Source organism: Cyprinodon tularosa, unplaced genomic scaffold (assembly GCF_016077235.1).
Source record: "Cyprinodon tularosa strain WSP-4 unplaced genomic scaffold, ASM1607723v1 ctg27, whole genome shotgun sequence".
NCBI classification, from domain to species: Eukaryota; Metazoa; Chordata; class Actinopteri; order Cyprinodontiformes; family Cyprinodontidae; genus Cyprinodon; species Cyprinodon tularosa.
The window spans coordinates 1,441,564-1,456,813 of record NW_024038974.1 but is presented as its reverse complement, the minus strand read 5'-3'; the positions used below and the strand labels follow the sequence as shown (position 1 = coordinate 1,456,813).

At 37.8% G+C, this 15,250-nt stretch overlaps 1 protein-coding gene across 20 annotated transcripts in view; it reads left to right on the top strand.

Annotated features, from left to right (window-relative positions):
• map7d3 (MAP7 domain containing 3) overlaps nucleotides 1–15,237 on the top strand; it is a 52,667-nt gene extending 37,430 nt beyond the window's left edge. For 12 of the 20 annotated variants that reach the window (XM_038289561.1, XM_038289563.1, XM_038289578.1 and 9 more), the window contains 10 exons: nucleotides 1,635–1,774; nucleotides 3,291–3,418; nucleotides 3,490–3,710; nucleotides 6,380–6,506; nucleotides 6,650–6,935; nucleotides 8,097–8,150; nucleotides 8,245–8,302; nucleotides 8,387–8,531; nucleotides 12,418–12,704; nucleotides 12,781–15,237. In XM_038289561.1, the coding sequence (XP_038145489.1) occupies nucleotides 1,635–1,774; nucleotides 3,291–3,418; nucleotides 3,490–3,710; nucleotides 6,380–6,506; nucleotides 6,650–6,935; nucleotides 8,097–8,150; nucleotides 8,245–8,302; nucleotides 8,387–8,531; nucleotides 12,418–12,704; nucleotides 12,781–12,788 (1,454 nt within the window). In that variant the 3' untranslated portion in view covers nucleotides 12,789–15,237. The remainder of the gene's footprint in view (nucleotides 1–1,634; nucleotides 1,775–3,290; nucleotides 3,419–3,489; nucleotides 3,711–6,379; nucleotides 6,507–6,649; nucleotides 6,936–8,096; nucleotides 8,151–8,244; nucleotides 8,303–8,386; nucleotides 8,532–12,417; nucleotides 12,705–12,780) is intronic. The other 8 variants (XM_038289580.1, XM_038289581.1, XM_038289582.1 and 5 more) reach the window with 1 other exon arrangement.
• The last annotated feature ends 13 nt before the right edge of the window (nucleotides 15,238–15,250 follow it).

Below are 15,250 nucleotides of genomic sequence, written 5' to 3'. Positions count from 1 at the left end.
GAAATCCAGTGTTTTATGTACCAGTGGATGATAGGAATACAATTCAAATATTTGCTTTTATACTCGATGTGTTACTAAGCAACAACTTACTCGATAACTGCAAGCTTTCTAGTGTTGGTGTTGTGTGTTATAGGATCCGACCCATTAACAGTAATATATTCCTGCTAATAGTAGGCCCAGTAGAAACATCATTCACAGAAGTGGTGCTAGCTCATGACAGGGTGTGTTAGTCACTCCTGCAGCCCAGTGTGCTGTCACAATGAATTACAGAGCAAGTTTGGAGCCATGTTGTGACAGGAAGAGTCTTCCAGTTCTCAGGATTATGATGGCTAATCCTCCAATCTGACACAGCAAGCTGGTGGAGAAAGCTATTTTCTCTCCCAGCTGTAAACATGATTACCATAGTTCTTAAAAGCCTCTGCCATTTACAAGTAGGCATGGGGCCAGTGACTTTAATAGGTGTTTGTTCTAGGCTTGTCTTTATTAAAACCAATTTATAATCTAGATACTGCTGACATTATTACACTAATGATAAATATGTTTTAGTTTTGTTTTTCAGAAGCACTAGCTCTGCTTGTTCCTCTCTCTGGTAGATTGGAGAGATGTATATCATCCAAATTGATCCGACAGATTTTTTGTTTGTACCTGATTTAAAAAAAAAAAAAAAAAAAAAAAAAAAAAAAAGCTTCAATGCTAGGACCCGCAGTTTTCTGTCTTCAAACACACCGACCAACAGAGCTCTCTTTAATTTAACTTTTATTTAATTTCCCTTAGGGTTTATTAATTTTTTATTTTTTTTATTGAAATGATCCCTTCAATCAAATAACCTGCAGCTCTTTTTTATCTTTGTGTTTACAAAGAAAATCTCTAATTTGTCAATATCAATTCATTCAACACTGTTCTTTAAAAAAAAAAAAAGTAATTTTAAATACTATAATCATTTATATTATCTTAAAGACCTTGACTTTTACCAAGTTATTTGTCAAAGCTAGAAACACCAATTCTGAATTTTAGATCAGTTTTTTTACCTCAAATTTACCATTAAATCTGTTTTCTATTATTAAAGCTGTAACAAAAAAGCTCCATATGACTTTTGACTCATGAAAAGTTTTTCAGATTTTATGACTTTTTTTTTTTTTTTTTTTTTTTTTTTACCCCTTTTTTAATCTTTGTAGTGAACTGTGTTTTAAGTGTTGGCGTCTGTCTTTTGACATTGTTTGTAGTATTTGTGCTCTTTTTGTTATGACGCGCTCTGTGTTTAAATGTGTGCAGAGGCTTTGGTGAAAGCAGTGCTTGTTTGGAACTTACGTTAGATTGTTGCTCGTCGCTAGTTGTATCCCCCAACTATTCCCCCATTAGAGAAACATGTAGAAATCCTCATGCTTAAATGCTACATCTAACAGATTGCTCTTTGTGTGCTTTGTTTCCTTACCAATCACCCTTCCTTCATTTCCTCCAACCATCATCTGCCTCTCCATCCTCTTTCTTTTCTCCCCAAACCTCCCTCTGTTTCCCCTTCAACTCTCTTCATTCTTTGCTCTTTTTGTTGCTGCTTTGCTGCCCGACTCGGCCGCTTCTCACCCCTCCCATTGGTTGTGCTCTCCTGGCCCTGCGATGACTGTGTCCTTTACCAGAGTATCACCTGTGTCCTCGTTCAGCCTCTGCCAGCCCCCTGAACCCACCGCGCGGACCCGTGCGCAGCCGCAGCATCGACCGACAGAAGAGCGGCATGACAACGTCAAAGTCGGCTAGCGAAGCCCTCGATACATCTATGGTGAGCGGTCTTTTATTGAATTCATTGTAGTCATTAATATTAAAAATTCCTATTCAATGTGTGTCTTTTGGAAAGTTGTGTTTTACTGGATCGCTGAAAACCGTATCCTAGTTTGGATTACATGGATGCCGCACCTGATCCCAACCATATTTAAATTCTGGAGTGACTCATTGAAAAGGGCGTCTGCTATTGGACTTTTTCTGGGTAGAAAATTATCAATATGTCAGTGTTTCAGCACTTGTAATGTTTAACAAGAGCTGGTTTTATATTTCATGCCCGGCCATTTTAACATAACGATACAGAATTCATACTATAACACTTAAATGGCTTTCTCCTGATTAGAAAATGACATGAGAGACTCAGATTTTTATGCACATATTTACATTTGACTGTCAAACTACTTCTGCAGGATGCTAACCATAGGGAAATATCCTCTCCTTTGCTTTGAACATTCCTGGTCTTTTGTATGTTGCATTTGCTTTTACTTCAGATAATTAGTTTCCTACTCCTAGGCACAAGTCTACCTCTGTTCTGACATGGTGGCTTTTGGTCCCTGACTCTCTGGCATGTCCTGCATGTTCTCATCCTCCTGTATAGTTGTGAATGGATTTATTGTTGTTTAATGACACAAAGGGATCCACAGTGGCCTGATTGTTTTTGCCTGGTTTAGGCCATGCAAAGCAGGCCCCACCTTGGTCATGGAGCCTTTGACTTCCTTTACATCATTATTCTCTCTCCTCCTGATCCGCCCATATTGGTGAGAAATAATGTAGATTTTAAGCTCCATGTATGACAGCTTAAAATTAACAATCTTTTTGATTAAATTTTTATAAGATAAGCCAACAGACATATTGATATGAAAAACTATCCATACAGTAAGAATATGCACTGCAGCTGTTCAATTCCATGTCTCAGATCCTAACAGAGTACAGAGATATTCTAATGATTGAAGGATATATTTAGCTACACGTTTTAATTTTCAGAAACTAAATTCATATGTTATACAGTTAACCATAATCTGAATTTTATTAGATTTCTTTTGCTTTGCATTGATATATAAACATAAAAATCACTCTCCTTTAGAGACTATGTTAATCTAGTTTTAAGCTAAAGGATAAACCAGGTTATTTTAAACAACAGGCTGACATGCACAGGGTTAAACATTCTGAGCAAATGGCTGAGTGTAAAGAGATTTATCTTTGCCTCTTGGAGTCCTACCGACGATCTTGCTGGCTGTTGTTATGTTTACGTTACGTTACGTTTACTAAAGCACTTGGAACATTTAAAAATATGTGGTTTTTGACTTGGGGAATCTTCCCCTTTTTGGGGCCCCTAGATTTGGAAAAAACTGACTTTTCTACTGTGACCCTGAACGCTATGTCTGATAACTGGGTAGTTGAGTATCAATAAGTACTAATTAGCATAACTGTCATTGTTGCAGTGTTTTTAAAATCATTACTTTATATTTTATGATAGATTTCAGTTAATTCTATCCCTTTTTTCCCTTAATCCACAGAAAGAGAAACGATTAACCTCCCCTGGGGGGCAGCGTCCTGCTTCACCGTCAACCCCCATAGGACGCCACCGTTCACCATCCCCAGCACCCAGTCCAAATCCAAAAAGAACCCCCTCCCCAGCAGCCAAGTAAGACCCTACAGAGGCCTTTTGTTTTTATTATGAATAAATAATTTAACCCCTCAATTTTACTGTGACAGGCAAGCTCCCAAGATGCGTCCACCTTCACCAGCTGCTACAAAACAGAGACCCCCGTCTCCCCAACCTGCATCAACCAAGCCCCCACCCATCCAGAAACCAGCACTCACTCCAGCTGGACCACCGACTTTGCGGAAGCGGGATTCTAAGTCAAAGGATCTGGGTCCTGTACAGCCTGTGGTCACACAGGCTTCTGATAACAGCAAGACCAAAGACAAAGATGGTGAGCTATGAACTATTCACATTAGTCTATTTATTTTGTACCATTTCACACTAAATTGAAACTCAAGGCAGTTTACACAAAACAAACTGGGTTCAAATCATGCTTCATTATATAGAATCCAGTTTAGTTTAGGAAATTTTGTTTTGTATACACTCTGTGTACACAAAACGACAATAAAAGTTGTCCAAGTCTATTGTCCAGATTATTTTCATACAATCCAATCATATAGTCTAATTCAGGTACAACTATATACTGAGTTTAACTGCATTCCAAATTATTAGATCTTTTGATATGAAAAAGTTCTTAAAGCAAGGTTGGATGATGCTGTAATAAGGCCTGAACAGCATAAACTATTATTATGTAACGCAGCCTTACTTTCTCAGTCAGCTGGCATTAATAGTGATTTACCCGCTCTAATACTCAAGTATCTAGGTTATTATCTGGGTTGCATCTGAAATGTTATCACTTACACCGGGCGCAAGTCAGTTTGATAAGGCGCAATATGCTCCACTCTAAAACAAACCAGCAACATCTCAAGATTGCAGCTGCAACAGAGGAACATTCTATTTATACACTTTATTATGTGCAGAACAAGCTCTTATATTCACTAACATTTCTACAACTGCCTGCTATTAAAGTGTTTTTTTAAAGATGTTTTTGATTGATTTTTTTCACTGTCCTGGATATCATAGTCATGCATTTGAAATCATGCTCCACCTGCTCCATTCCAAGTAATATATACCGTGTACATGGCTTAAATATGTCTCGTTGGACAGATTTTAAGTCTACACCAATGCTCAAAATCTGGACTGATGTTAACCCTTGGTGTGCTTTTTTTGGTTTGCTTGAATCTCAAAAATCTAATGCTGGGAAGCAATTTCTCAGTGATATCATTGAGCTACTAGGATCTGGTGACACTTAAGATCCGTCCGTGACTATTGGTACATAATCCTTTTGCATTGACCTTAGAATTGTAATCAAAAATAAATGTTTACAGATTTAGGACCTGTCAGAAGTCATAAAACAATCATCTATTTTATTTTTTTATCTCAATAAAGTTAACGCTTTTATTCCATACCACAGAGATGTTCTGTGGATTTGTCTTTTTAATTGTTTGTTTTGATGAATAAGTTGTAGCCATGCCCTTTAAAATGCTAATTTTCACAGCAACTTTTAGTTTAGTGATGTGGGTCCAAACGGAGGTCTATTTTGTCAGACTGGACAAACATTTGTTCTGATATGTTGTGGCGGATCTTGTTCTGATCATTTACATCCAAATGACTGGTTTCCTTTAGTCCTTTGCAAGTAAAATATTAAGCTCCTCCTCCTCGACTTATTATCCATGTACAGCCCAGTTGACACTACATTGACTCTCTGTCAACAGAAGTACAGCAAAATATGGCATTGCTTTATTAGATTTCTTTATTATTATTATTACATAGGTTGAGAAAACTTTCTAAATCTCTGATATCCATGAATTATCTGTTGTTATAAACAGGCCATAAGTAAAAAGAACAAACACAAACCAAACAAAACATTGTGTTTGTTGCATATTGACGTGGCAGTAGCTTTGTGAGCATTAAATCCCCTTAGAGAAGGAGACCATTATGTCCTAGCTGAAGTTACATCCATTGTAAGCTTTGTGTTTGTCGCTACTTCTGCCACCTTATGGATAGAATGGTGTACTGCAAGACGAGTGTTAATTTTTTTTATTTTATTTTAGGATGCATTTTAATGAACAAAGAGTAAATATGTGAGACTATAGCTGGACTGTTCGAGTATTAGGAAAATTAAGATGAAGTTACTAAAAATCTGTGCTGTTGAGAATATTTTCTTTGGTATGCTGTATATGGAAAAAAATGTGATTAAGGCAAATTTAAATCAGCTGTAATTGTCTGTTCTTATCCACTTTAATTCCTATATTACATGGTGTTATATCTTTGTTACTTACAGTAACAGAATCTGCTTGTACAAGAAAATGCTATACAGCTTAAATTCTGTGGAACTTCAGGAAAACTGCCAGAGGGGATGATTGAAATGAAAGCTGGTTTTTAAAAGTAATTTCTGTCCTATGCTATTCGTTTTCATGAAATGAAAGGGAGAACAAAATGGTTAATTGGGAAAACAAAAATCTTAGATTTTATTTACAAACTATATCACCTTAGGCTCTACACTACTAGTCAGGAGTTTCTTTGTATGGTTTTCTTTCAATAATTACTTCTTCCACTCCTCTATGTAACCTAGAAGGCAGTTGATTCTATGGGATTTATTGAGGGAGAAAAGTCAAGGAGGATAAATACAATGCACTTTCCCTTTAAGCCAAAATTACTTGCTACTTAGTGTTGCTTTTTCTAATGAAACCTTTCAAATTTAGGTTAAGGTTTGTTGATAAAATGTATGAAAAGAACTTTGATTGTTCTTGCAGTGCACTTCATGGCAGTATCCATGTAAAAATATAGTTTATTTGACCATAATGTTCCCTTACTCTGATTCCTGACATGAGTTTAAATACATTCTCTTGATGTAATCATGTAAAACCTATAGATCTCTATCAGGCCTGTTCACTCGTTTAGTTGTCAGGTAAAATAAGTTCACCATCCCTTTAGGTCTGCATCCTATTGATATAAAGTGCCAAACTTCTCATCTGGGTTGACTTTTCTTCCTGTTAGACTCAAAGACAACCAGCACTAACTCAGCTGCTGAGGCGGCCAAGATCTTGGCCGAAAATCGAAGACTCATGAGAGAGCAGAAGGAGCGAGAGGAGCAGCTTAGGATACAGAGGGAGGAAGAGGAGAGGTGAGTTTTAAACTGCAAAGTTATCCATTACTATTCATTTTTAGTGCAATATGTACAAATGTCTATATTCTTCTATACTATGAAAGATTGTTACTTTACACGATATTTAAAGATATTTTTATGTGAATCAAACACTTATCTAGGCAGAGAAAGGAAGAGGAGCAGCGATTAGCTGAAGAGGCTCGACTTCAACGCCTAGAGGAAGAGAAAAGGGTGGCCGAAGAAAGGAAAATAAAAGAAGAAGAAGAAGCTCGTCTAGCAGAGGAAGAAAGAAAAAGAATGGAAGAAGAAGAAGCACTAAGGCAGGTCGAGCTCCAGAAGGAACGAGAGGAGGCTGAGGCCAAGGCCCTGGAGGAGGCAGAGAGAGTCCGTCAGGAAAGAGACCGCATAATGCAGCAGAACCACCAAGAGAGGATGGAGAGGAAAAAGGTAGAATATGTGGAGCAGATCACAGCCTGGAAGAATAATTTTTCTTGCATGCATAAAGGAAGAAAGCATAGATGGTGTGTTTCATATGTCATCTGAAGTCTAAAGTATGAATCTGTACGTAAGAGTCTTTATTCTGTAACACAAATTTACAAGTTGGAGTGACCTAATCTCCGAGGTGAATGCTGTTACGATATATATATATATATATAACAAAGACAAAAACACTGTTCAGTGCAGTATTTTGCACACATACGCAGTAATAAAATTAGGGAACAACCAATGAAAATTAATTTAGGGTTGATAACAAGTATTTTGACAATAGTCTAACCGATTCCTGATATGTGCTGCCAATCTTTTTTTTTTCTTTCCGATGTTGCTTTTACTTCCTCCATTTCCTTGACAGAATTGTCACCATGATAACAAAAGTCTCAGTGTAAACAAAACAAACATTCACAAATCAAACAAAATGTCAGATTTCAGCAATGGATAGAAAAAGGGGGAAGCAGCAATCTGTGTCCTTGACCTGATCTCAAGGCTTTTGAACGCGCTAATAAATCGCTTAACTCATCCTCAAATCTGATACAAGAAAAAACACCTTAATATCGTTCTACAGGTATTTGAAACATATCATCTTATAAACACAGTAGTACCTGAGCAACTGACTGAAGGCTGCATTCACAATTAAGAAATGCTACAAACCATCAAAGTGAGAGATAGACACTGTTGATGTGAGTAGCATCCATCTGAAGTTTTGAAGTTGAAACGTTTGAGCTCAGATGACAAATGAACCATTTGTTTCTCATTTTCTCTTTGCTTCTCTCTTTCTTATTGTGTTGTCCTCTCATTCTTTTATTCTTTTATTTGTCATTTCTCCTTTTTTTCCCTTTCACCCCATAGTTCCTCTTGACTTTCCCTTTTTCTTTCATTCGCTTTCTTACTTTGGTTCCTTTTTATACCTTACTTTTTCCCTTTTTATTTTTGTTTTTATCAATTCTTTTTTTGTCCAGGTCCTACAATTTAGTGTTTTATATCTCAAGATAAAAACTGAGAACTAAATACTTAGAACTTAGAGAAGTTAAGTCTTTAATGGTTGAACATTTCCATATGAATGCCTCATATGAGCCTCGTCTTTTTGAAGTCACTTTTGTTTTTAATTTTCAGAGAATTGAGGAAATAATGAAGCGAACTAGAAAAGGGGACAACACTGACTTTAAGGTGAGATTAACCTGTGATTGCAAATTCATACGGTTTCTAAATGTTAAGTGTTTCTTTGAGTGATCAACGATGCCTTGATATTTCCGCTGTGCAGAGAGAGGACGATAAAGATGGCGATGAAGGCCTGGATGAGATGAAAAGTGAAGCCAAAGGCAAGTGTGCGAAGATTTTCACATTTAGATTATTTTTTATGTTTTAGTCTGAGTGAAAGTCTGACTTGTATCAAACTCAAACAGATGACATTAACATGGAGGACGACTGTGATAATTTGTCCACTGGTGACCCTGGACTTAGCCAAGAAGGTGAGATGAATGGGAATCCAGAGATGGAAGACAAGGAGAAGACCAACGGAACAACCTGTGAGGAAACCCAGGCAGGAAGGTGTGAAATCATTGAACGCAGCACTGACCAGACTTCTCCTTACAGTAGCTTTCTTAAGATTAAGAAATAAAATGGAAATGTTTTCCTGTAGGTTAGAATAACATATTAATAAGTTGTCTTTCCCCCGATCCATAACACCTAATTCAAGTAGAGAGTCAACTATTTCAATGAAAAATAGTGGTTTCCCTAAAGCATCTGATGTATTGTTAGTCATTCAGTTAAAGGACACCTTTTAAATGTCCTGTGCTTTTATTGTCCTTTTTTCAAATCTGGATCTCCAAAGCTACTCACACCACAATCAGTCATTCACCCATTTAAACACACACTCCCTGTTGATCCTGCCTCTGGGCAGATGACAGGAACAGACTGTAAAACCTGACATTAAATCCTACAGACAGCTCACCAAAAAAAAAAAAAAAACAGGATTCACAGTGATTTAAGTGTAATGATAACGACCCTTAGTTGGAAAACCTCAATGTGGAAACTTGGGAAACTTTGAATGAACTCTCTTTGCTCTCCTCAGTCGGTATGAATGGAACATGTGGTTGACTCCTGCAGCCAGTAATCTGATTCTTATTTTATCCTTTCTGCTCCTGTTTGTTTGCTCTTTTATGAAAAACTGATTCTTAAGAAAAGTCATATACGTTTAGAACTTTTCCTTAATCAGGATGGGAAGTTCTGTCCATCCAAATCACCCAGAGGACTGTATGATCCGATGCTGTCAGCTGGGTTTCCTTAGATCTGTTTATTTGATCTAATTGAATTGTCTCTGCAATGAGCCGTGAGGTGATATGTGCTGTGAACTGGCGCTATATTGATAAACTGAATTGAATCCGTCTATCCATTGTCTGTCTGTTCCATAGATCCTGTTCCTTGGGACCCATTGTCCCACATGTTTTAGGGCTTTTTTTCCTACCACCCATGACATAAATAATATGTGATTAGCAGACTTCTGCTGCTGTAGATTTAAAGCAATAATTTTAATCTGTGTGCTAAAGTGAAGGGCACTTGGTCCTGAGGGCCAGGGTTGATGACCACTGGTCCAGTCTGTCCAATCGGTCTTTGTCAGCCACGTGACTGACACGCCCCCTAGCGCCATTTTTGTGGTGAGCGGAAGAAAAACAAAACAGCAGAAAACAAGAGGAGAGCGCTGCAAGCCAGCAGCGAGGATTATCAGTTAAATGGAAAAGAACAAGAAAACTGAACGGATACCCTACCCACACAAACTTTCTAAAGCTGCTAGGGAACGATATTATATATTATTATTACAGTGACAAGGCAGATGTTGTGGGCAGTTGCACAGATCGCTGCAGTTATTAGAGTAGTTTGTGCTGCTCATCAGACTGAACGGAAAAACTTGTCAGAATTTTTGCACATTGATAAGTTGCACACTGTATTTGCTGTTCACTTTACCCAGGCCTGTTTTCACTGGGATCTGCAGTCTTCTTCACAGATATCACCTGTTAGGTCATATCTCTACGGAAGACCACAGTGAAAACAAGTCCAGGGAAAATGAAAATCGTCTAATTTAATCTAAAGAGCAATCTGCTATATACGAGGGAGGAAGACAAAGTAAAACATTTGAAGCTTTGCACTGTTCTGCATTATTTATGTATTTGAGATTTTGTATTGCATTTTCATAACTTCTCTGCTTGATTGAAAAGATAATAACAACGCTTGTTTCAAATTTCAAACTCCACTCTTTATTGTACACACATTTTTACAACTTCAGAAACATTGTTAATATTTGAAGTGATGGTGAAACTTATATTTGTTTTGCTGTTATTTTTCAAAAGTAACTTTAAAAAAAGCAAAATTCTATTTGTGTGAAAAGAAGAATAAAAAAAGAAGAAGAAAGTTGAAACAGTACTTGATCTGGCATTCATTTATTAGCTGGTTTCTCTGTGAAAATTTCAAAACAGTCACTAATCACTGTGACTCTATGTCCAAAGGCCTCCACAAACGGATGAGGCATAATTTTGTGCAAGGTGTCTCTATCTGGCCACACAATTGCACGCTTTAGATTTGCATATAAAAATGACACCATTTCATTGAATGTTCTGTACACTGTCTTTGGTGAAACACAGAAGAGATAAGCAAGGTGTTGTGAGGGCAGATCCAATCTCAGACGCATGAAGGTTAACAGAAGCATTTGAAATGGACTGAGAATTTTATTTTGAGCAGACATGAGAGGCAGCATAAAATTAAACAAAGCCATAAAGGTCACCAAGTTTGGTAGACCCGTATAGTACTGGACTTTTTCATTAGTGTCTCCAAAGAAGCAATCAGAGATCCGCAGCTCATCAAGTTCACGCCGCAGCTCTCTGTTTTCTTCCAAAAGATGGTTCATCTCTGCACACCTGAGCACACACAGGTTACATTCTGTCTGTCCTTCCTGACGACCACCTTCTGTGTCATCCTTGGTGTTTGGCCGGCCAACGTTTTCAGCAGCCTTCTGCGTGTCAGTCTGTTGCTGGTTAGGGTTCTCTGTCGCCTCATTTGTTACTTCATCCTGTTGCTCAAGGATTTCATCAGCCCGATGGAGCCCCGTTTCAGTTGCTTGCAGGGCATTCTTTTTCAGCTGTTCCCGATAACCACGTCTTAAAGAGCGGTCTGTGTCTGTTGGTTTGATGTCAGTGTGGCCCAGATGCAGGGATGGAGCCCAGTCTGGGTCAGTCTCCATCATCTCATATGCGGGTTGACCTGCAAAGTAGATGAAAGGTTGAGTGTTTTACACATCTATTCAAAACACTATATAAAGCACCTAAATAACAGAGCCCATTAGATTAGATGTGTAATAAATTAAGATAACCTTATGTGTCCCACAGTGGGGAAATTTGCTATACCGAAACAGCACAAGTACATCGGACTAGTAAGGCCAGAGGTAAATAAATAAACTGAAAAGCTTACAGACGAACAAGTAGATTGCACAGGATAAATAAATACAGTGAGTTGGCTGACGAGTGGGTATGTACAGTGTTTTTATATGTACAGTGTATTTACATATATTTATTCATTTAAAAAAAAAAATTGTATTGCAGATTGTGTAAATGATTATATACAGAGAATGCATTATTTATTAAATTTTAGCGGTCTAAAAAAGAAATAAAACAAACATCACTTTCCGCTTCTCTTCCACAGCATGTTTCAGTAGGTTTACATGAACTCCTGCAACTTTATAAGCAAACCATTTCAGCGTGTTGATTTCTATTAGTGTATATTTATAAGGACTTACCTTTTTGAAAATGCAAAGAGCAAACACGAGCATGAGGAGATATTTTATGAAACGTGATGTCTTTCCTTCTTACAGCAGCGACCCATGCAGCCCGACGCCTCTTTGTTAAGTCCTCTGTCTGCGGTCCGTATTTTTTTTTCCAAGTGTGGAATACGAAAAACCGTAAGGCCCCATCTGCTGTTTTCTGTTTAGAATTACTGTTGCATCCTTTGACGCAGCACCAGTGTCCCATTATTTCCAACGGAAGCAACTAGAACACCTCTACTCTCTGTTAGTTTTCTGTTGTTAGTTGCTGCTGTCTCTTCACCACAGAAATGGCGCTAACTACCCTAAATGCATTGCGCTTTTGCGGAAGTGACGCACACTGTCAAAGACCGATTAACCATTGGTTGTTGGTCTATCCTAAAAGTCAGTCTGTTATTGTAGGTTTTTCCTAATATGCATTGAAATACTTTAACTATCTTCCAAAACAATTACAATTTAGAATTCTCAGCTTTATTAATCCCAGAGGGAAATAAACTCCTGCTGAATCTGCATATTTATTCTTTAAATGTTGATTTAAAGTTGACTTAGAACTGAAAAAAGTCTGTGAAAGTAAAAAAAACAACTAGTATCTGCCCCTCGTATTAATTGTCTTCTCCACATCTCCAGTCCAGTTCCAGAGAGCCGCCTCGTTGAGGGCTCCGAATTCCTGAATGAAGAGGACTCCACCAAGGAGGAGCTGGTGTCCAGCCTCAATGGGAAGTCCAGCCAGTGGAGCTTCGAGGAGCTCATCGACACCAACGTCCACTCCAAGACTCGCATCGAGTCCGGGGACTGTAACCAGGTTTTAATCAACTGTGACGGGAGTGCAGATGGGACCAGGGTGGCCTTTGAGGACAAGGGGGCCCCCATCAGCACCCTCCACTCCTCTAATCAACCTATAGAAGCCATGTCAGGTAGGATTCCACTGCTTTAAATACTCACCATATGTAATCTCCCTGCAGACTTTAACTTTACTTTTTATCTCTGCAGAAATGTAATGCTGTAGCTGTCGCTGAGAAGCCTCTTCATGTTGCACTCCAACTTTTCCTTCCAGCTGACATCCCTAAAAGAATCTTCCAGCCGTTCCAAACAGCTTCACCTCTTTCTGCAGGAGGCGCACAAGATGAAACAGAAAGACTACCCTAAGTGCTGCATTTGCACCCCAAACAAAATAGAAACACATTGGATTAAGTTTATATATATATCTATAAATATACATGAAAATGTCACTCACACACTTCAGGGAAATGTTTCATATTCCTCTTCATTCGTTTTGTTTTCAATTCTTTACAATTTTGTGTCAGAAACTTTTTTATTAGGGGTGCATTCTTATAATTTATTAATTTTTGCTTCATTGTAATTATTATCACGTTTAGTCTTGTTTTCTCTCTTGTATGAAAAATGTTTTGTGACCAATTTAAGTCAGGCCATGTGAAATATATACTATTATTGAAAGAAATGTTAATACATCACTAGATCTGTCTGGGTTCAGACAGAATGCTTTTTATTTCATGTGGTTCAACTAAATTTACTTGACCAGCTGCTTTTTGTGGCACACAGCAACGTATGGCCTTACCTTTTATCTCCCAATGTGGAATTTTCTTCTAAGCGCTAAAAAGAGTATCAGTTTTAAGGCTCATGCTCACAGCCTGGTGACCTGCGTCCTGCTCTACAACATGGAGGTTTGTCTGTTTTTGAGGACCGGCTTTCTCACTCCCTTCGTTTGTTTTGTTTTCTGGCCACTAGAGGGCTTCATAACCACAGAGGGGAAAGGTTTTGACTCGGCACAGTTCAGTGCTGTTTATTTAGCATTCATGGTCGCTGTCTGTGAATAGAACTAATGTTTACTAACATCACTGTAATTAATCTGGTTTTGGTTTCAAACTCTTATTTTTGCATAAAAAAAAAAAAAAAACTGTCAATGTAACAAACTTGATAAAGGGATAGTTTGGATTTTTTAAAGTTGTGTGAATATATCTGTTATTCTCTTATCTGCAGCGGGCAGAGCTATTACTGATGAGAAAATCCACAGAACATCACTCCAAGCAATCCAAGGTATCTCTTTAGGATATGTTTGTTGTGAGCTTTGTAGTTCACTTTTAATTAATGTAAAAATTTGAGTGCTTGGGGTTTTTTTTCCCTCTGCCTCAGTTTCACCTCCTCTCATTAGCTGCTACGCCTGACAAAATGCATTTCAGCTTTTTTCTTGTGTAGAAATTGGCAGATTGTTTATATTTGTATTTAAGTGTTCTGTTTTGTAAATAAGCAGTATTAGGCAAGTGACGCCATGTTTAGGAAGGAGCGGCTCAGGGTGTGGTTTATAAGGGTGTTCTTATTTGTTACTGTTAGGTTTAAGATGGTTTGAAAGGTGCGCTGTGACTGGTTGGGTTCAGCTTGGCTTGCTTAAGTTAGTGGAATAAATCCTCTGACAAAGAGGCTCTGTGAAGAAAAAGGTCCAACTAGAGGTTCACTATTTGACTCACTGATATGTTCACCTTGTTTTCAGTTTGTTTAAAACTAATTAAAGCAAACGCGCAGTAGTTTTTATAGCCGGTTTGGTCCTTGGCAGCATGTTTAACCCATCGTTTCTATCCTGTTAAATGATGCGGCACATCAGCTCAGGTTTCAGCTGTCCTGCTCTAGTAAAGGGGAGCTTCTTCACCAAACAAAAAAAATGTCTTGTTTTTTTCTTTTGTCTAACTATTCCTCTTTCTCTTTTTTTTTTCTTGAAATGTGATGTAACATTAATACTTTCTTTGCTTTAATGATCCAAATCTGAGGTTTTGGGCACCTTTTTCTTTGCCTTGTTCTCTGCTGAGTAACTAAGAATCTCTTTGTACATGAACAGACTGTGGGCCTAAATTATTCGAGCTTTGATTAACAAGCTCCATGAATGTTACATAATCCATACACCGTCCTTCATGACTTACCATATTTCTAATAGCTGCTTGCTTTCAGCTTTTATTTTATAAAGTCCTGTAGCAAATGCAACGCCCTATCAGAGATGACTTGTTACTGAGTAGCTTCACTGTAAGACGAGCTAGAAGAGCTGTGATATTTTTCTGTTTCTTTTTAGCTGTTCATTCAAATCCACCCTGTTACCTTTCATCATTTTTGTAGTTGCAAATAATGTTTTTTTTTTTTTGGGTCCTGCTGCATCTAAGTACTACAACTTTAAATGATCTGTCCTCCATGTTATCATTGATAGAATAGAAAGGTGTTAGTTTGAGATGTACTGTTTTTATTGCATTCTTACAGTTGACGTTGTCTTCAACCTCCGCCTCGACAATCAGTCCACCCAACCAGGGCGACTCTGTGAATATTAATATTTCTCTGAACGATTTGCTATAAACGCCCTATCTGCAAATAAAACCTGTACTGTACATTTATCTAAAGAGAACAGATATGATACAGGCTGTTAAAACAATAAAGTCTAAAGCGGAAATATTCCTTTCTTGTG